Raw genomic sequence first — 21,795 nt, 5'->3', positions numbered from 1 at the left:
ATATGAGACTGCTAGGGTGCGCGCCAGGCGCTGATGGCTACTGGCGCGAAAAAGCATTTGAATTTAAACTCTAAACGTTGTGTAGTTGACACGTACTAACAGTACATGTAATCAATTATTTAATCATCGAGAACGAGACGCTTAGTATAATAAAAATTCGAACATTATTTCACGATGACGAATTATTTGACATAATTACAAATTTTTAATACTAATCAAATTATTTCCAATTATAACTAGTTACAAAAATTCTAGCATTATTTCATGATTAAAAATTATTTGTAATGATTCAAAATTTTTCAATACTAACCAAATCATTTTCAACGATAATTGGTGACAAAAATATATAAAATATTTTTGGATTAGTAATGATTAAACATTATACAAAACTTGTAATACTAATCAATCATAATGTTCAATGGCGAAAATTACGATCTGAATGAAGCGTGCAGAAAAACTTTTCAAAAGTTGTATAATAAAGATGAATGCCATAGTTCGGTATCTAATAAAGTCTATTGTCACGAATATCAGAAATGCATAAAATAAATAAATTTACAATAGACTTAATTACGTTCGAATGTAAAAAAAAAGATAACTCGTGTAGATAATCTAATTAATTCAATAAAAAACAACGGAATTTATTCATAATATTTTCTTTGTAGCACAATCTTGCATGACATTGTTGTTTCATTTTATGTAAATGATCGCTGGTGATGATACTGTACACACCAGTCGACGGCATTATTTTTTCATAATTTTATTTTCTAGTAACTGTTTTATAGAATTGATCAGTATACATATTACTTGAAGAGATTTACTTAAATATGATTATCAAAAAAATGATTCAAGGCATATTTATTGCAATCATACCTCAACTCATTGGAATACAGGTATTTCAAAAGTCGTTGATTTAATTAAATGTCGCCTTATTTTTTTTATCTTTTTGTTCTTACGAAAGAAAATTCTTTTTGTAGAAGTTGTCGGAAGAAAGATAAACATTTTTCAAAAAAATTTAAACACATACTCGATTTACTAAAATTACAAAGAATATTTCATTGTGCAATAATGATCTTTGTTTTTGTTTACTTTTCAGGGTATTCTCGAAATCAATATAGAGGATGCATTGTGTCAAACTTTTAGTAAAGAATATTTCACCGAGCCAGATGTTTATATAGATGTTAATAACCAAGCGTTTGTTAACTTTTCGATAATTAAACAATTTCCGCCTGATGTTCAGGTAATGAGTGTTTTTATCATTTTTATTATTAAAAATTGTAAATACACTATTATATATCACTTTAACCTTCTGTCAGGCGTCTCTCTAAAACTCCCAAGATCGCGGCGCGGTGTACCTAATAAGCTTAAATCCGAAAAGTGATAATTATAATTTCTCTAATGAATATTATATGATTAATATTATTGTATTAATGATAAACATAATGAATAATTATAATTTTTAGGCCCACTTTCATTTACTAGGAGCATCGATGGGTGAATATGTCATACAAACTGGATTAGATTTTGAGATGGGCTTCTGTGGAATGTTCGATGAACCTGTCATACTGGCTCCAAATCTCAAATTATTTGGATTTGTGGCGACCGATTGTCCACCATCTCCTGTAAGATTTATTAAATTTTTAACTTCCCGCTAAGAAAATTGAAAATTTTCAAAAATCGGGGAGTTATTGTTTTCACTCCGCACGGAAAAAAAAATTTCATTCTGGTAACCTAACTGTAGAGTTACCACAACTATACACAGTTTACTATTCGTTGTAGAGTTACAGTAACATAATCTGTGGATGTTATTTAGTTCTGATAACTCAATGTTGTTGAGCTCTCAGAGCTCTACGGGATTGTTCTCAGAGCCAAACGGTATAGTTGGGAGCGCCCTACGTTGCGCAGTAGTGGAGTGCGCTGACATATTTCATAACCTTCTAAAATGACAAACAGAATTATTTTGTTACTCATCCATATTATTAAAAATATATGAGGACAATTAAGTTTCCAGTTTATTTATTTAAGGAAATAGGTTTTTTTTTTGTCAAATTGAATTTCGTTAGAACAGTTTTGTATTTGTGGTTTTTCAAGGTTCATTTGCAGTGACTGTTAATTAAATTTATTAGTTGAATATATTGTGATAAGTAATAAGTTATCGAAATACATTCAAAAGACCCCATTTAACACAAAATAAAATTTGTTTTCGTTTATTTATCTTTTATTGTGCATATACGGTAGTGATTTTATGTCCAATATTTATTAATATAATCAAGAAAATAAGATAATTTTGTGACGACCATATTTTTATTTTACAAATAATTTTTATTTGTAATATAAGTTCTATTATTATTTTATTTCTATTATAATACTATTTTTATTTGTCATATACAATTATTGTTGGCAATATAAATTCGTTCTGTCGCATTTATTTATTAAATTATCAATGCTAAATCGTAAAAAAAATTATTAATCAGACTGCCAAAAATTTGTTATAGTCTCAGAACGATCCTGTAGAGTTATGAGAGGTAAATAACGTTTAGCTCTCAGAGCTCAACGATGTAAAGTTGCAGGAGCCAAACGGTATTGTTACCATAAGAAAACGTTAACCTACTGGAACTTTTTACAACTAACTAACTACTATAGAGTTCCTATAGCAAAATTTTTTTCTCCGTGCGTTTTTCGAAAATCGAGTTTTCATCAGATCTCGACGTTTTGAGGTCCTAGGAAGCTTTCCTGACTATTTCCGCGGTGATGTCACCGTGAATGTGTGTGTGTGTGTGTGTGTGTGTGTGTGTGTGTGTGTATATAAATCTCTCATAACTTTTGAACGGATCATCCGATTCGATCGAAATAAGCGCCGTTCTGAAGAGTTCCTTTGCCTCTAAAATTCTGATACTAATTTACAGAATTTGAGTCGATCAATTTTAAGAAATCTCAAAAATAAAATTTCCAAAAATTTGTTTTTTTGAAATATCTTTTAAACGGCTGAACCGATCAATTCCAAAAACTAATCAGCTCTTAACCTCAAAAAACCACGTCGATTTCCATCAGTCCGGTCAAAATCGGTTGATTTGTTCGTGAGATGTCGTTGTCGAAAAAAATTAAAAAAAATGTTTTTTTCAGAATTTCTATGAAATTTTTAGTCTGACCAGTTTACGCTTAAAACTGGCTTAAAAGTTGTTCTAGAAAACTTCCATTAGCCTTTTGAGCTCGAAAAGCTCAAAAGCACAGAACAGCGATTTATTTGAGCTCGGAGAGCTTAGAAAATAAGTGAATTGTTGAGCACTTAGGTATGGAGGTAGCGGGAAGTTGCAGGGATGGCCTTTAGGGTCAACCGTTTTTCTAATTTTTTAACTTCCCGCTAAGAAAATTGAAAATTTTAAAAAATCGGGAAGTTATTGCTTTTACCCCATTTTGCGAAAATCGAGTTTTCATCAGATCTCGACGTTTTAAAGTCACAGGAAGCTTCCCTGACTATTTCCGCGATGGTGTCCGTGCAGCTGTATGTATGTATGTTTTTTTTTTTTTTTTTTTTTTTTATAGAGGAGGTCAAATACATTTACGTATACCAGGACGAGATGTTTGTCCTGGGTATGTCGGACTCGGAAGTCAATATTATTGACAACAATACCAACTAAACATCCTCCTCTCTCTTTCCCCATAAATGTTACGGGGAAGACTGGATCGGGACCGCGTTAGCATTACTTCAATCCAGTCCATGTTGCGTCTCACGACGGTTGCTCCTAGTTACTAGTCTCTTTCTGCGATTTTTTCGTTTAAAAGACGCTGCGCATAGGCTGCGACAGCTGACCAGTTATCTTCTTTTTTGATCATGCAGGTTACTAAGCTCTTAGGGGAGAGCGTGGTGCCAATTGTTTTATCAGTACTGCTTTTGTAGTCCTTCCACCGGTCACACTCAAAGAACGTGTGCTCGACGTTGTCAATTTTGTCTGGGCAGTATTTGCACGTTGGTGTGCTGTGCACTCCCATCTTAAAAAGATAGGCATTGAACTGCCCGTATCCCGTCAATATCTGGGTCAAGAAAAAGTCCGTTTCTCCGTATTCTCGAGAAAGCCAGACGTTGATGTTTGGGATCGGGCGTGCCGTCCATCTGCCCGTCTCTCCTAATGTCCATCGGTCCTGCCACTCTTGTTGCGTTTCAGCTTTTATCCTCGTTCTTGCGTCTTTCATGTTTTCGCCACTGTTTTTAGCGTCATAGAGTTTCGATCTCTCAAACGCGAGTAGGTCGATGGGTGCGGCTCCCCCAATGACCAATATAGCCGCCTCGGAAACCGTTCGATAGGCGCAGGCAACCCTGAGAGCGCCTCGCCACTGCACTGCTGCTATTTTTCGTCGGTAGGTCTTCTGTTTCAATATGTCTGCCCATTTTTCTGCTCCATAAAGCAGTACCGAGTGGACTACTTCTAGAAGAACTCTTCTCTTTTTGGTTCTTGGTTCCATAGTGTTGGTCATGATTCTTGCTAGGCTAGACACCGTCTTGCAGGCTTTCTTGCATGCACTGTCAAGGTGTTCACGGAAAGATAGTTTCTCGTCTATCATTACCCCTAGATAGCGCAGGGCCCTTGTTGACGTCAGTGTTGTTTCTTCCATGTCCACAGCGAATATCTTTTGGGAACCATTTTTGACGTGTCAGAACAACCATCTCGGTTTTATGCTTGGCGAGTTTCAGGTGGTGTTTATCAAGCCAGGTCTCGACGGCGTCAATGGTTTCCCGGATCAGTAATTCGGCCTCTTCTACGCTGTCTACTACTATCGTGGCCGCAACGTCGTCTGCAAAGCCCGTTAGCTCTACTTGCTTTGGTAACGAGATTTCAAGAAGCTCGTCGTAGTCCGCATTCCATAGATCGGGCCCCATTATTGAGCCTTGCGGTACGCCAGCCGTTATGGCGTATTCTTGTGGGCCTTCCGTAGTTTCCGCTATTAGCTTTCTTTCGTCCAGGTAGTTGTCGACTAGTGCCAGATTCTCTGGCTCCGCGTCAAACTTGTGCTCCAGAGCATCTAAAATGTCTCTCCAATTTGCGCTGTTAAATGCGTTTTTGACATCTAGCGTGAGGAGGAGACATACTTTACGAGCTTTGAGGCTACCAGACCATGCTTGTGTTGCTGTCATTATAACTTTGTTCCAGGGCTACAATCTTGATCACCGCTTCCGGGATGCCATCAGGTCCAGTTGCCTTTCCTGTTTTGAGTGACTTGGCCGCGTCTTGTAGTTCCTTAGTTGTGAAGGGTGTTCCTTCGCTGTTTTTAGAGTAGTATTTCTTCTCCCGCGGCAGGTGTTTGGGGAAAAGCTCCGCTACAACGCTGTCTATTAAGGCAGGAGACTTCGGCGCTCCTGGTGAAGCCTTTTCAAGTCATTTGGTGACAATTTGGTAGGCTTTGCCCCAGATGTCCTTGTCGAGATTATTACAAATCTGTTTCCACAATATCGCTTTTCTTGCTTTAATGGCTCGGTTTAGCGTCTTTTTGGCCTGCTTGTATTCTTTTGAATACAAGTCCTCGCTTGGGGAGCGTTTCGCGGCTCTCGTTGCGCGGCGACGTAGCTTATGACATCTTTTGCGAAGTTCTGCTATGTCTGTTGACCACCAGTACACCGGCCTGTGGAAACTCCTATTTTTCAGCCGCGGCATAGATGCGACACATGCGGCAGCAATCTCCTTCATCATATTTAGCACTGCCTTTTCCGTCTCGCTGCAGGTATCCGGAGTCGGGTTGTTCTGAAGGATAGACCAGCTTCGTGCAAGTGAAGCTCGCAATGCCTCTGGATCAAGCCTTCTGGCATTCCACTTCCGCTTAGAAAGGTCGCGTTGTGAAACCGGAGTAGATGACAATCCAACGTTGAATGTCACAAACTGGTGGTCACTGCCACTGTATTCTTCGGATACAGTCCAGTCTTCGATCATGTTGGCAGTCCTTGGAGTCGCCAACGAAATGTCGAGGATGGACTCTTGGTACCCTGGTCTTCTAAAGGTCGAGGTGCTCCCGGTGTTAGCACTATGAGGTCGAGTCTAGCCGCGACGTCAACGACCTCGTTACCTCTGGTGTCGTATGAGAAAGCAGCGCCTCACTCAGCCGATTTAGCGTTGAAGTCTCCGGCTAAGATGACTTCGCCGTTGAACTTAGTGATCGCATCTTCTATATTTGCCAGTTTCTGTCGGAACACACTAATCCCTTCGTTAGGTGAGAGATAGACGCTCATGAAGTAGGTTGTGGGGGTTTGAATCCAGACAAAACCTGCTCCACTTCCGCTGTTGTTGACGGTAACGTTCTTTGTGTTCACAACTCAAATTGCTGCCGTGCCAGTTTCGTCTGAATTTTTCAAAATCTACTGGTCCGAATCGGTTCCAACTTACAGGAAATCTAAGTTTGGTGAAGACCTTTCGAATGACACCAACTGCAATCAAATCGGTCAAGCCGTTCAAAAGTTATAAAAGGTTTACACACACACACACACACACACACACACACACACACACACACACACACACACACAGTGTGGGACGTACGGGCATCATCGTAAAAATAGTCAGGGAAGCTTTTTAGAACTTCAAAACGTCGAGATCTGTTGAAACCTCGATTTTTGCAAAACGGGGTGAAAACAATAACTTCCAGATTTTTCGAAAATCTTCGATTTTTCGCAAATCTTCGATTTTCTTAGCGGGAAGTTAAAATTTTTTTTCAGTTTTGTTGGTTCATGCGAGAGCGACATTCGTACTAATCAAGAATCCATCATTGTTTTATTTTTCAGATGACCGCAAGGGTAGAAATCATGGTGACGAGGACACGGCATACACACACATAAACATACATACATACATGCAGATATACGGACATCATCGCGAGAACATTCAGGGAAGCTCTCTAGGACCTCAAAACTTCAAGATTTGATGAAAACTCGATTTTCGAAAAACGGGGTAAAACCAATAACTTTCCGATTTTTGAAAATTTTTAATTTTCTTAGTGGGAAGTTAAAAATAATTAGATGGGACTTAGTTCAATCTGAGATGATAGCGAGTTAAATCTTCCATAGTAGTGACACCAATGCCTGATAGCCAGCGCTTTCTCAGTAAGTAGTTGACTTCTAGCAGTTGCGGTTAACTTAATGAGCGTGTTCAGCTCAACTAAGTCCTGAGTAAACTTAGTTAGCCTAAGTATAATCAAAGCATTCCCTGCTATACATATATCTATCTACTATACTATACATATCTTACTAAGTTTACTGAGGACTTAGTTCGGCTGAACACGCTCAATATCAAGTTCGCGGTAATTCCTCATTCAACAACAGTTGTAAGCAAATTGACAGAAATATACGTCCGCAACTTGAATATTCACCAATCAAACTTGTAGTTAAATTTCCTTTCAACTTTACTACAATTTGACAGAAATACTTGTACACCAAGTTTTGACGTCCATTTGCAGAGTAAGTTATAGGTTACTAATAGGTAATCACTTGCTTTGCCAACTCTTTCCGTCAAGTTTGCTTCAAATTGCGGACGTAAATTGACAGTACGTTATAGGTAAGGTGGCTATCAGGGATGTTGGATGGAAAGATGGAAACAGTTTAAATGATAATGTAGAAATAGGTACTATCTACAGTAGGGTGTGTCATTTTTAGGCGATATTTCTTTTTTTTACTGCTATACCAGAAAACCTGGTAGTATATAGAAAATAAAAAATTATGCCGCTGAGCTAAAGGTTTTAAGTCTAATAGCGGCTTAGCTCATCAAAAAATTCGATTTCTCATTTAAATAACACAGGAAAAATTTTTTTTTCGTTTTAAGTGGACTTTTCGTTATTAAAAAAGTTTTTTTTCGAAAAACCTTCTGATGGCTTTTGTAGAAAATTAAATTCTCTACAAAAATATCTCTTTAAACAAAGACTGTAGAACCACTATTTTCGAAGTTATAGCCCGTTAAACGGTAACATTTAAAAAAATGCACATTAAATTCCATTTAATTTTCAATTTATTACTCTTACATGAATAATTTAATTTTATTGTACATTTTTGAGCATCAAAATTTTTAATTACAGTATTGACTCGTTTCAATATAATAATCTAAGTCAAATTATTATTAATTAATCGTTATAGTTACAAAAAATTTCATTTTTTCATTTATCTAAAAATGGTAACATTAACGTCTGCTTGTTAGCATTTGGAAATTTTTTCCTGTGCATAGCTACAACTTGCAATAAGTTCTGTTTCTGCTAAAAAAAAATATATGCCGCATATACGGGGGCAAAAAAAAAGTATGTGGCGTATATCTATATATATATAAGAGATTTCCACCTATATATTGACTCATCACGATATCTCTGAAACCATAAAGCGTAGAGACTTGAAATTTGGTAGGAATATTTCTTTCGCCGTGTAAAGGTCAGCTAAGAACGGATTTTACGAAATTCCACCTACAAGGGGGGTTGCGGGGGCGTTGACAATGGAAAATTCCCATTTTTAAACTATAGCTCCTATTGACTCCAAATTTGGCAGGAATCTCCTATATGTGATGTAGAAATGATCTAAGAGCGGATTTTATGACAATCTACTCCCAATATGGATTGCGGGGGTGGGCGTTAACAATGAAAATTAAAAATTTCCGAGCTATAGCTCCTAGAGAATCCTAATTTTGTATGAATTTTTTGTTAGTGATGTAAAAATAATTTATAAACGAATTTAACGATATCCTACTCCACAAGGGGTTGCGGGGGTGGGTGTTAATAATGAAAATTTTAAATTTCAGAGCTGTAGCTCCTATAGGCTCCAAATTTGGTAAGAATCTGCTCTATGTGATGTATAAATGATTCAAGAGTGGATTTAATGACAGCCTACTCCCAATACGGATTGTGGGGGTGGGTATTAACAATGACAATTTTTAATTTTCAAGCTATAGCTCCTACAGACTCCAATTAAGTAGGAATTTTCTCTAAGAGATGTAGAAATAATATACGAACGAATTTTAAGATACCTCACAGGAGTTTGCGGGGGTGGATGTTAACAATTAAAATTTTTAATTTCCAAGCTATAGCTCTTATAGACTCCAAATTTGGTAAGAATCTTCTATGTGATGTAGAAATAATCTAAGCGCGGATTTTACGACGAATCACCCCCACTAAGGATTGCGGGGGTGGGTGTTGACAAAAAAAAATCTTAATTTCCAAAACATAGCTTCTAAAAGGCGTAAATTTGGTAGGAATCTTTTATTTGTCATGTAGAGATTATCTCAAAACGGATTTCAATAAATTCTACTTCCGACAGGGATTGCGGGGGTGGGTGTTAGAATTTCAAATTTCCATTTCCAAACTGTAACTTCTACAAACTTGAAATTAGGTAGGAATCTTTCATTTGTCGTGAGATCATCTCAAAACGGATCCCAAAAAATTCTACTTCCGATAGGGATTGCGGGGGTGGGTGTCAAAATCTAAAATTTTAATTTCCAAACTGTAACTCCTGCAGATTCTAAATTTGGTAGGAATCTTCGTGTACGATGTCAAGTTCAGCTGAGAATGGATTTTTTCGAATTCTAACCCCAAAAGGGATGGTGGGGGCGTTAACAATGAAAATTTCTCATTTCCAATCGATAGTTTTTATAGACTCGAAGTTTTGTTGAAATCTTTTATTTATAATGTAGAAATTATCTCGAATAGGATCTTACGAAATTCCTCCCCCATATAGAAGTGCGGGAGTAATAATTGTCAAAAAATTCATATTCTTTAAATACAGTTCCTACAAATATAAAATTTGATAGAATCTGAAGAGAAACAGGCAAATACCGGGATGGCCTCCAAGGTCAACGGATTTAAATATTTTTCTTTCTTAATAGTGATATTTTCTTACAACAATTTTCTCTTTGGCAGCGGCAAAAAAGTCGACTAAGAATTTTACATACATTTTTTTTTGCTGATCACATAACCGATGAATTGTTCTTATTACGGGATCGCGAAAATGTAACAGATTAAAAGCATTGCATTTTCTAAACACATGAGATATAGAAAAAAAATTTGGCTACTCATTTTAAGAAAATTCGTAAAAAACAAGTACAAATAATTTTCTATGTATAATTGATGTTACGGAAGAAATTTTAATTAACAGCGAAATTCGTCACAATTTAAGCTAGGCAGATTTCAACTTCACTTATGAGACCTGCAATTACTTTAACTAAAACTTACAATGCTCATTTAAAATTTTTTTTCTTCGTGTCAATTAATATTCATTTTTGGAAGAAAGCCACGGGAATGTTATAGTGATTGCACATTGAAAGTTACAATGAATTTTAGCTAGAATAATCATGTGGACACAATATACAGACCAATTTGATGGAATTTGGAATCTGTGCAAGTCAAAACAATCTTCCAATTAAATTTCAAATCTAGATCTAAAAATACAATTCTATAAAGCGCCCAGCGGAGCGGGCGGGTAACAGCTAGTATTTTATATGTGCGACGTATATGTATTTTTGTCAGCATATATGCGTATATATATTTTTTCAGTGTGGGTAGCCAATATAGGAAACAAAGCATAATCTGAAGGTTATTTTAAAACAGTTTTTTGATTGTAGCAAGATTGTCTCTGTGATTTTCAATCCGACTCTATATCAAAATCGCGATTTTCAATATGATATTCATCGTCGAAAAATGATTTTATGCTTGGAAATAAATAGAAGATTGATTAATTGATTAGATAGCTGATTTTATTTACAGCCTCATGTAGTGAGTTTATATAAGTTTCCTTTGATAGAGCATGCAGACAATCGTGTTTATACTGTTCGATAGCAGTCACTTGTCTTAGTTGCAATTTTCAGGGAATAGTTTCCGGAGCTTATAATTACAGTTTATCGACGAAATTACTTAATATATTTTTCGCTGAGACAAGTTTTACCCAAAAATGATTTTGAGTGCTCTAATTGTTTTGACAGCGCAATTTTTTAGCGTACAGGTATTTTGAATTTTGATAATTAAGATCGTGTATCATTTAAACTTTTACTTAATTTTTTTTTATAATATATTAACAGTACGTTGTTCATTTTCTAGGGAAACTTTGTTGTACTTCTCAAAGATATAGATTGTCCACTAATCAATGAAGAATTTTTCACAGAACCGGATACCTACATTGATGATAATAATGCAATATTTTTTAATACTACAATAGTAAAAGAGCTCTTACCAACAACTCAAGTAATAAATTACAATAGTTATTAACTTTCAGTTTTCTTGGTCATAATATATTTTTCAAATATATACTCAAATCAGAAATTCTTCGAAGTCTGTGATAAATTTCATTTAAAAATTGACTGTGATATGTAATTTTTTATGGGAAAACATTTTTTAAAATTGAAAAACAAAATGTTAATGTTTTTCTGAAAACACAAAAAAAAATCTCAAGGAAAGATTAAAAAAAAATACTTCACTATTTCTCAGTTTTTTTAATTTCTAATCAATGAATACTCTAAAAAAACCGATGAACGTCCAAATGATATAGGTGTTAATATCGCTGGTATTAAATCGTGATACCCAAAGCGGTGTTGAATTAACACTTTTGGAAGTGTTTAACTTTACGTTCGCTGTTAAAATACTGTTTGAATATTTTTCCATTAGAATTTTTAACTCGCCACTACTGGTTTCCCCCCGGTTTTCGAAAATCGATTTCTCACCAAATCTCTATGATTGAAGGTCCTGAGAAGCTATTCTGACTATTTCTACGAGGGTGTCTCTTCGCGTGCGCCAGCGCGCGCGCGCGCGTGTGTGTGTGAGTGTGTGTGTGTGTGTGTGTAACTCCTTATAATTTTAGAATGGCTTGACCGATCAAAACGTGGTTGGCGGCATTCGAAAGAGTATCGTTGCCGTCAAATTTTTTTGTGAGTTTTAATCAATTCGACTTGATAGATTTTGAGAAATCTCAAATATAAAATTTACGCAGAGGAACTTTTTGTAGAAAATTTTATGCTCTACAAAAATTATACATGCGTTTTTCCCAAAAAAATTTTTTTCACGTCAAAAAATCAAGTTGAAACCGATAAAAAAATTTTTTCTGTGTTATTTAAATAGGAAATTGAATTTTTAAATGAGCTAAGCCGCTATTGCACTTAAAGCCTTTTACCCGGTGGCATAATTTTTTATTTGTTATTAAGTATCAGATTTTCAGGTAGCTCAGAGAAAAAAAATATCGCCTAAAAATGAAGCACCCTAATGTACAAGTACTAAATCTTCGAGCTCGAAGAGCTCAAAACTTTAGAAAACAATTTACCGAGCGTTTTGAAATCGTACATAGCAGAAAGTACCAGGAATAGCCTGCAGGGTCAACCGTTTCCAAAATTTTTTTTCTATTGACGTTTAATAATAAATTATTAAAAAGTTGAAAATAGTATTGATGAGATTATTAGTGAAAACTTGTTGTGTATTTAAATTTTACGTCGATTAATTAACGTATAACCCGAGTGCTTAAGAACTGCACATTTGGAACAACTTAACTTTTTTAACTTCCCGCTGAGAAAATTAAAAATTTTCAAAAATCGGGAAGTTATTGGTTTTACTCCGTTTTGAGAAAATCGAGTGTGTGTGTATGGAAATCTCTTATAACTTTTGAACGGCTCGACCGATCGGATCGAAAGAGGCGGCGATCCAAAGAATATCATTGCCATTAAATCTCGTAAAAATTTGAATCAATCCGGTTTGCTAGATTTTGAGAAATCTCAAAAATAAAATTTTCAAAAAATCGATTTTTTGGAATAACTTCTAAACGGCTTCACCAATCAATTCCAAAAACTAATCAACTCTCAACATCAAACAACCACGTCGATTGCCACCAGTCCTGTCAAAATCGGTTGATCGGTGAACTCTTTAAGCTCGGAGAGTTCGGCGAAATAACATATAAATTGTATTTCTGAGCTCGAAGAGCCCAAAAACGTCATAAGTGCAATTTTAAGCGCTTAGATATGGAATTAGTGGGAAATTGCAGGGATGGCCTTTAGGGTTAACCGTTTTCCAGATTTTTTTCTAAAGCATACGATCACAAAGGCTACATTATGAGTATGAGTTGAAAATACATTAATAGGACTTACTTTTTTCTGGACACAACCTAGGCAAAAGAATAATTTCTTGGCTCAGGAATTTTTTCTTTTGACTCAAGAAATACATTTTCTTCAAAATATAGTTCTTGGTTCAAGATTTGTTTTTTTGAATCCAGTTAACTTTTCTATTAGTGCGTCATAACATTCAACGGTGTTAAATTAAGTTCATTTTTACACCGTTTTTTAACAGAATATGAGAAATTATAAAACACAACTGATTTGTCATTTTCAGGGATATTGGGGAATAATAGGAGCATCATTGGGTGAATATGTCGTAAACACAGGAATCGATATACAAATGCCCTTATGTGACATGATAAATGAACCTGTTATCCTGGGCCCTCTTCTTCGTGTGTTTGGATTTCGTGAAGATAATTGTCCACCTAAAATGGTAAGACTATAGATCCATTTAAATCATTAAAATTAAAAAAAGTTTTTTTACTAGAGGCGTTATATTTTTTGTCATTTCCTCAACATGACTGAATTAATTTGTAAAATTTGTGTAACTTAGATCCTATTGATTATTAATTTCTATTTCTTTTATTTTAATATTTTTAGGGTGTTTATGGCAGTGAAGGTTATACTTTATCAACAGCTACGTTCCCAGATGATTTTCCTCGCAACCAATATAAATCACTTTTTGAACTTACAATCGAGGGTAAAAAATTAATCATCGTGAATATATTCTTTGAAATTCAATAAAGCTTAGCGAAACTTCAATGTCATGCATTTGAATGTTGTCCATTGAAGACAATGTAAACCAAATGTAAAAATTTAATTAATTCGTCATTAAATATTTAATGAAAGTATGGTCGATTATAGAAAAATTACTTGACACAAAAATAGTCTCATTTTGCTGTTTTCTGTTTGTATTGTAAGCTGTTGATGGAATAAATTCAAATTTACTGATTAAGCTGTTGGCTGTGCATTTTTTTATTTACTTACCTTTTTAAATTTGGGAAACAGAAGAGGATTCAAATTCATATTTTGAAGTTCGAAGAACTCAAAAATTAACTTATAGGTAAATTTTCGTACATTTTAAGAATAATGTTGAGAAAAAAACAAAAAAAAGTTAGGAAAATCCAAAAGTGCACGCCTTATAATCTCATTTTCTATAATAAAATAGATTAAAATAAATTACAAATACTTTTAAATCTTTCGCGCCATTGTCCACTCAGAAAAGAAAAGTACTGCGCATGTGTTGTGAACAAACCTTATTTACATAGATACAGATACACAAACAATAAGTGGATTTTAGTTTATTGCTATAACAATATAACTATAATTGATATGGCTAGTATAATATAGTTTATTAAACTAGCAGGTCACCCCGGCTTCGCACGGGTATTTAACAAAAATGTTTAAATTAATTATGATGTAATGTAGCCTATGTCGCCCGGGGATAGTGTAGTTTCCCAACGATGAAAAAATTTTTAACTTCCCGCTAAGAAAATTGAAAATTTTAAAAAATCGGGAAGCTATTGTTTTCACCCCGTTTTTCGAAAATCGAGTTTTCATTAGATCTCGACGTTTTGAGGTCCTAGGAAGCTTTCCTGGCTATCCGCGGTGACGTCACCGTGTCTGTATGTATGTATGTATGTATGTATGTATGTATGTATGTATGTATGTGTGTGTGTGTTTTTTTTTTTTTTTAGGGGGGGGAATCCTTTTTACGGATTCTAGGCATAGCTGTTTGGCCTGGATATGTGGCGACTCGACGCAGCGTCATACTAAAACTCGACGCTGACGTCCCTACCCACTAAACCCTAAACTCCTTTCTCTTCTATCCTCTGATCCCCCATGGTACCGCCGTAAGGCATTTCTTCGCGGGGGGAGGAATTAGCTGCCGCTCTTCCTTCTGGTGGCTAAGATGTTATTTCTTCCTTCTAGATTCTGTCTTTCGCTCTTTTCCTCTCAGTGGATCGCAACTCGGTAAGCACTTTTGTAGCAAAAGTGCTTGTGGCGTTCCAGGCAGCTTCTGACGACAACATTGCTTCTACTATTGACTCTGGTTGGGTTCTCTTTTTCAGAATCTTCCCCAACTCATCGCGCTGTTGGTTGAAACGTGGACACACAAAGAAAACATGCTCCGCATCTTCATTGGCCCCTGGACAGGACGGGCACTCTGGGGTATCATCGTGCTTAAAGCGGTGAAGATACTTCCGGTAACATCCGTGTCCTGATAACATCTGCGTTAAATAATAGTTGATCTCACCGTGACTCCGGCTGAACCACACATCAATCCGAGGTATGAGACGGTACGTCCACCGACCTTTCTCTGAAGCATTTCAGTCTTGTTGCCATCTTGCGATGCTGTATTGCCGTTCTTCCTTTCTAAGTTCTTCAGGGCTCAGTGTGGTTGACCTTTTTCGTTGATATAGGTTCCGTCTTTTCTCAGCTAGGACTCTGAGAGGCAGAGTACCGGAAATAACACACACTGCTTCCTCTGATATTGTGCGGAAGGCGCTAGCTACTCGTAGGGCACTCAGTCGATATACTGGTCCAGCCTTTCTCCATGATTCTTGCGTCTTTAATGCGTCGGCCCAAATGGATATTCCGTAAGTGAGCACCGATGTGACTACTGATGACAATAATAGCCTCCTGCTCTGTTTTGGGCCTCCGACGTTCGGCATTAGTCGTGCGAGACTAGCCCTCACTACTGATGCTTTGGCACTGACATGTTCCACTTGCTGCTTGAAGTTGAGTCGGGCATCAAGCATCACTCCCAAATATCGGATATAAGGTTGTGATGTGATTTCTTGTTCGCCGACTTTCAGCTTAATGGTCTCTACCACTTTTCTGCTGGTAATAAGTACTGCCTCAGTCTTGTGTTGCGCCAGTTGCAGGTTCACTGTGTCCATCCACCGGTTAACGTGCTCAAAAGTGAGATCGAACATATGATTTATCTCGTCAAGGTGTTTGGCAACGATCACTACGGCTACGTCATCTGCATATGCTACGAGTTTGACGTTTCTTGGCAGAGTTAGTCTTAATAGACCGTCATACATAATGTTCTACAGGAGCGGGCCTAGAACTGAACCTTGTGGTACCCCTCCAGTAATATCATACTCCCTCGGACCGGTCTTCGTGTCATACTTCAGGACCCTGTTTTCGAAGTAGCTTGCTACGATCTTAAGCAGGTATTCTGGTACATTCTTCTCTTGGAGGGCCTGCATAATGCATTTCCAATTGGCGAAGTTGAAGGCGTTTCTGATGTCTAGTGTCGCCACCATGCAATACTTCTTCGTTCCACCTTTCCATCTGGTTCCTGCGATTGCTTCCTTGGCCGTATCAACAACCTGTTTGATTGCGTCCAGGGTTGATCGTCCTTTCCGGAAACCATACTGATTGTCTGCCAGGAGTGGGTCGACTACTGCTTCAATTCTCTGGTGAATTATGCGCTCAAATATCTTACCCGCCGTATCTAGCATGCAAAGTGGTCGGTAAGATGACGGTTCTTCTGGTGGTTTCTTCCCTTTAGGTAACAGTACCAATCGTTGCTGTTTCCACTTACGAAGAAAAGTCCCCTCCTTGAGGCATGCATTATAAGCGTCGAGGAATAATGTTGGAGCTGCCTTTATGATGGTTTTCAAGGCTATATTAGGGATTCCGTCCAATCCCGGCGCTTTATTATTCCCTACACGGTTACAGGCCTCCAGCAGTTCTTCTTCAGTGACAGGTGGAATGTCGTCCAGTTCGCCTGGCGCCAACTGGTAATCGAAGTTGCGTTGCTGTGGGAACAGTGCAGTGACGATTTTCTGAAGAAGTTGAGGACACGTAGGTGATGGCATTTGTTGTTTTTTCAAGTGGGTCATAACCACCTTATAAGGCCTACCCCACACGTCTTTATCCAACTCGTATATAAGCTCTTTCCAGCATCTTCTTTTGCTCTCTTTGATGGCTTTATTCAGCTCACGACGCGCCTTTTTGTACTCTGCGATCAGCTCCACTGAGTTGAGCCATTGATAGCCGCGCTGGGAGATTCTTCTCTTTCTATGACACTCTTTACGGAGGACGCTGATGTGGTCGTTCCACCAATGCACCGAAGGTCTCGAATTTATGCCACGTTTACGAGGCATACTGGCATCACAAGCATGTGTTACTCTCCTCATCAGGTCCTTAGTATGTTGTTCTGCACATCCAGTGTTGATCGGATCACCATCGAGGGCTATTAGCAATGCTTCTGGGTCAAAAGATTTCACCTTCCAACCAACGATGTTAGACTGCTTGATTGGTCTCTTGAGGTTCTGGTCGTTTGATATTTCCCAGAATATCGCATGATGGTCGCTGGAAGTGTAGATGTCCAACACTTTCCAGTTGTAGTCACCTCTAGCAAGGCTATTACTGACAAAAGTGAGGTCTACAATTGAGCTTGCGTCACCTTTGGTGTAGGTCGGCGTATCACCACTGTTGAGCGAAACTACATCTAGTGTAGTAAAGGCCTCTAGTAGTGCTTTCCCTCGTGCGTTGGTATGTTTGCTGCCCCAGTCAACTGCCCAGGAGTTGAAGTCTCCGGCTATCGCTACTGGATGGTATTGCTTCGCATCTTCAGTTAGTCGATCCAAGAAATCAGTGAAGTCAACAATGGAGAGGCTAGGTGGTGCGTAGCAGCTATAGAAGCGGATGCCCTCTACTGATACTGCTACAAAGCCGGCATTGCTGTTGTCGACTGCATTTTGGAAAGGGAGCTTGCCACATGACCAGATGACAGCTTTGGATGTGCTATCAGATTCCCAGGGTTGGGTACTCAGGTGTTTATATGGCTCTGCTATTAGTACAAAGTCAAGCTCTAATTCTCGCACGGATTGCATGAGCAGGTCATGCGCTGCCTCACAATGGTTGAGATTGAGCTGTAGTATCCTCATGGTTGTTTGTTCGTCAACTTCTGGAGCGCCTCCTGAAATACCGGGCACCTGTGGGTGCCGGCATGGTGAGCCACGTCCTTTGCTCCTTGCTGCTCAGCACATATTGCACACTTGGCAGGATTTTTACAGTCAGAGATACGGTGCCCTTCTTGTCCACATCTGATGCAGAGTTTAGACCGGTATACTTGGCTTTTACATTGGGACCCAACATGTCCGAAGTGCCAGCATTTAAAGCATTGGACTGGTCTTCTAGTTGCTCTTATTCGGCAATTGACCCAGCCAATCCTTATTTTGCCGCTTCCTTCCAGTAGCTGTTGTACTCCAGCTGCTGGTAGTGTCACTGTAGCCGTTTGCGTACCTCTGTAGGCCTTACGGATCTTGATAGCCTCTAGTGGTATTTCGCAAGTTTCTCCGGTTTCCGTTTTCAGGGCAGTCTGAATGTGCTCCTTCGTCGTGTCATCATCAATGTCTCGGATCTCGATGGTCTCCTGCGGTCCTTTGCAGATTACGTCGGCCTCTTTTTGAAGAATATCCATGATGGTCTTTTGCAAGGCTTGGCCTTTGTCGATACTCTTCTTTGAGAGCGTAATCAGCATGTCCCAAGTTTTGGTTTTGTGGATCTTTTCCACGGTTGTGCGGACCTGTTCGTCAGGGACGGCCTGCTTTATACGACGCAATATTTCGGCGTACTTCTTCTTCTCGACCGGACGGATGATCAGAGCGTCAGGCCTGGTCCATTTTCGCGGTTTCTTCCGCTTAGGTTCCGGCCGGGGCTCTTTCGGCGGTTGCTTTGGGAGTTGCTCTCTAGCTAGCCTTCTCTTCTCCTTCTTAGACTGTACTTTTTCCCAGTCAGTCGTCTTCTTAGGTTCGTCGACCTGCCCTACCAGTCGTTGGGGAGGGCTTTTTTTCAAGTCCTTCTTCTTTGTGACTTTATCGGTCGGCTCTGGCGAGTTTCGGTCCTTTCTCTTTCCAGGCCTTGTGTCAGTTTCACCCTTGTCTTCAGCGACTGATTCACCATCACCTTCAGCTCCGGTGTCCATTGCTTCGTCAGTCACGACGACAGCCTGACAGGCTTTCTCCTGTGTAGCATGAGAAATGCGCTGCAATGATGAGCGCCACTCCTCATCCAGCTTCTCAAACCTTTGAAGGGCGTTAGTTACACCAATCATCTTGGATTTTATCTCTTTGTGAATGTTGACCTTTGGTTGGACGAAATCATTCAGCTCACTGATCAGCTTTTCAAGGCGTTTGAGCGCTTGCGAACGCTTCATTTCAGCGCTTGCGTCAATCGCTGCTTGTTGGGCATGTAGCCCGTTTCCCCTCTTCTTTGTTTCCTGTGGGTTACTCATACTTTTTTAATTTACCAGCGCATCGTACGGAGTGGAGCGGGTTGCCATAACTAGGAACGGGTGTACCCTCGGAGATAGTACTCCTACCCCAGTTCCCTGAGGCCTAGCCGACACTTAGCCAGTCCCGGAATACACGGACGGACTAGACTCGCTCGGAGCAGTGAAGATTCCGATCTCTAACACTCACTGCGTACTTCCTGATCAAGGCCCGAAGTGGCTGGCTCCTGATCCACTGCTGCAACTTTCACCTCGGCAGAGCAAGCCCACATCAGCCGTGGCCTGCATCGTCGGAAACTACGATACAGGTTTCGGACACTCCCAGTGAGTTACAGCAGGAACCAATCGTCTTGCTAGGTCAGTTAGTGTAACCAACCCATTGAAGGGGAGTTTTGTCCACGGGAGCTTATTTTGTTTGGTTATTTTGCTTGGCTCCTACCCGCTGTACCTCATCAACTAAGAGATTAAGTGTCATCCAAAGACAGCGAGCGTTCTCCCATCCGCTCGGGGAGACGCGCCCGGTAGCAGTATCTCTTCTGCCCCGAGTGTATGTGTGTGTGTGTGTGTGTGTGTGTGTGTGTGTGTGTGTGTGTGTGTATGTATGTAAATCTCTCATAACTTTTGGACGGATCATCCGATTCGATCGAAATAAGCGGCGTTCTGAAGAGTTCCTTTGCCCCTAGAATTCTAATATTAATTTACAAAATTTGAGTCAATCAATTTTGAAAAATCTCAAAAATAAAATTTCCAAAAATTCGTTTTTTTGAAATATCTTTTAAACGGCTGAACCGATCAATTCTAAAAACTAATCAGCTCTCAACCTCAAAAAACCACGTCGATTGCTACCAGCCCAGTCAAAATCGGTTGATTTGTTCGTGAGATATCGTTGTCGAAAAAAATTGAAAAAAATGTTTTTTTCAGAATTTCTATCAAATTTTTAGTCTGACCAGTTTACGTTTGGAGATTTTTCAAAGAACTCAAAAAACTGCGTTGAATGCCGTAAACCGCGAGAAAATCGGTTATTTCATTCAAAAGTTATTGCGGATTGAAAATTCAAAAAATAGTGTTCTATAAAACTTGTATTAGCCTTTTGAGCTCTTCGAGCACAGAACAGCGTTTTATTTGAGCTCGGAAAGCTCAAAATTACACAAAAATTATATTTTTGAGCTCGAAGAGCTTAAAAAATAAGTGAATTGATTAACACTTAGGTATGGAGGTAGCGGGAAGTTGCAGGGATGGCCTTTAGGGTCAACCGTTTTCCTAATTTTTTTAATCGGTTTAGTAGTTTTGGAGACTAGTTAATGTAAACAAACAGACAATCAAATTTTTCCTCGTTACGATATTAGGATAGATTATTTTTAATTTAATTTTTTTATTTTAAAATTAATTGTTTTAAGTTTTGATATTACGGCGAAAATATTAGGCTTAGAAAAAAAATTAGGAGTGTGTGAATATTCGAACTATTTGAATATTCGATTCGAACACTATTCGCACAGCCGTAATTAATGATCGTGAAAAATGAATTCTTTAGATGTTTTAAAGTCTAATACATCCTGATTCGCTCAAAAAACAAACACAGAAGGATCAAACCTTGAAAATTATAAATGATCTTTTTGAGAGTTTTAAAAAATAATTCATACTAATTCGCCTAAATTCGCTCAAATTCAGGCACAAAAGGATCTAATGTTGAAAATCATAAATTAACTCCTTGAGAGTTTTAAAACCTAATTCACACTAATTCGCCCAAATTCCGTCAATTTAAGGAACAGAGAGATCTAACGTTGAAAATTATAAATGAACTCTCTGAGAGTTTTAAAACCTGATTCATACTAATTCACCGTAATTCGCGCAAATTCAGACACACTGACTAAAAGATCTAATTCATCAGAATTCGCCGTAATTCGCACAAATTGAAAATTATAAATAATCGCTTTGAGAGTTTTAAAACCTGATTCACACAAATTCGCCCAATTTCGCTCAAATTCAGGCACAGAAGAATCTAACGTTGAAAATTATAAATGAACTCTTTGAGAGTTTTAAAATATAATTCACTTACATTCGCCCTAGTTCGCTCAAATACGGACACAGAAGAATCTATCGTTGAAAATTATAAATGAACTCTTTGAACACTTATAGAAAATTACTACCAATTCTGTAGGAACTACAGTGTGAAACTTAAAAATTTTCATCGTTAATACCCACTCTCGCAATCCCCTGTGGGATGAAATATCGTAAAATTTGTTCATAAATGATTTTTACATCAATTATAGAAAATTTCTATCAAATTTGGAGTCTGTAGGAGCTATAGATTGAAAAATAAAAATTTTAATTGTTAATGCCCACCCCCACAACTTCCTTTGGGGTGATCTATCGTAAACTATTTCTACATCTCTTGCAGAAGATTTCTATCAAATTTGGAGTCGATAGGAGCTATATTTTAAAAACCAAATTTCAAGTCTCTAGGTCTGATGGTTCCCGAGATATCGTGATGAGTGACTATATAGATAG

General features: G+C 38.1%; 1 protein-coding gene across 1 annotated transcript; it reads left to right on the top strand.

The window, feature by feature from the left end:
• The first annotated feature begins 716 nt into the window (after positions 1–716).
• LOC123268587 lies at positions 717–13,944 on the top strand. The gene is made up of 5 exons (XM_044733812.1): positions 717–890; positions 1,094–1,237; positions 1,461–1,619; positions 13,309–13,467; positions 13,635–13,944. Exons 1-5 carry the CDS (start codon positions 825–827, stop codon positions 13,776–13,778), a joined length of 672 nt encoding a protein of 223 aa, XP_044589747.1. The 5' UTR covers positions 717–824; the 3' UTR covers positions 13,779–13,944.
• Positions 13,945–21,795: the final 7,851 nt, after the last annotated feature.

This window comes from Cotesia glomerata, linkage group LG7 (genome assembly GCF_020080835.1).
Source record: "Cotesia glomerata isolate CgM1 linkage group LG7, MPM_Cglom_v2.3, whole genome shotgun sequence".
Classification (NCBI taxonomy): domain Eukaryota; kingdom Metazoa; phylum Arthropoda; class Insecta; order Hymenoptera; family Braconidae; genus Cotesia; species Cotesia glomerata.
This window is presented reverse-complemented; position numbering and strand designations above follow the sequence as displayed.

What these genes read in the sequence shown, in the direction of transcription:
- LOC123268587 (XM_044733812.1), top strand. Translation starts at nt 825, where the DNA reads ATGATTATCAAAAAAATGATTCAAGGCATATTTATTGCAATCATACCT. An exon ending in CTCAACTCATTGGAATACAG is followed by an intron (nt 891 to 1,093) that starts GTATTTCAAAAG and finishes TTTACTTTTCAG; the next exon opens with GGTATTCTCGAAATCAATAT. An exon ending in CCGATTGTCCACCATCTCCT is followed by an intron (nt 1,620 to 13,308) that starts GTAAGATTTATT and finishes TGTCATTTTCAG; the next exon opens with GGATATTGGGGAATAATAGG.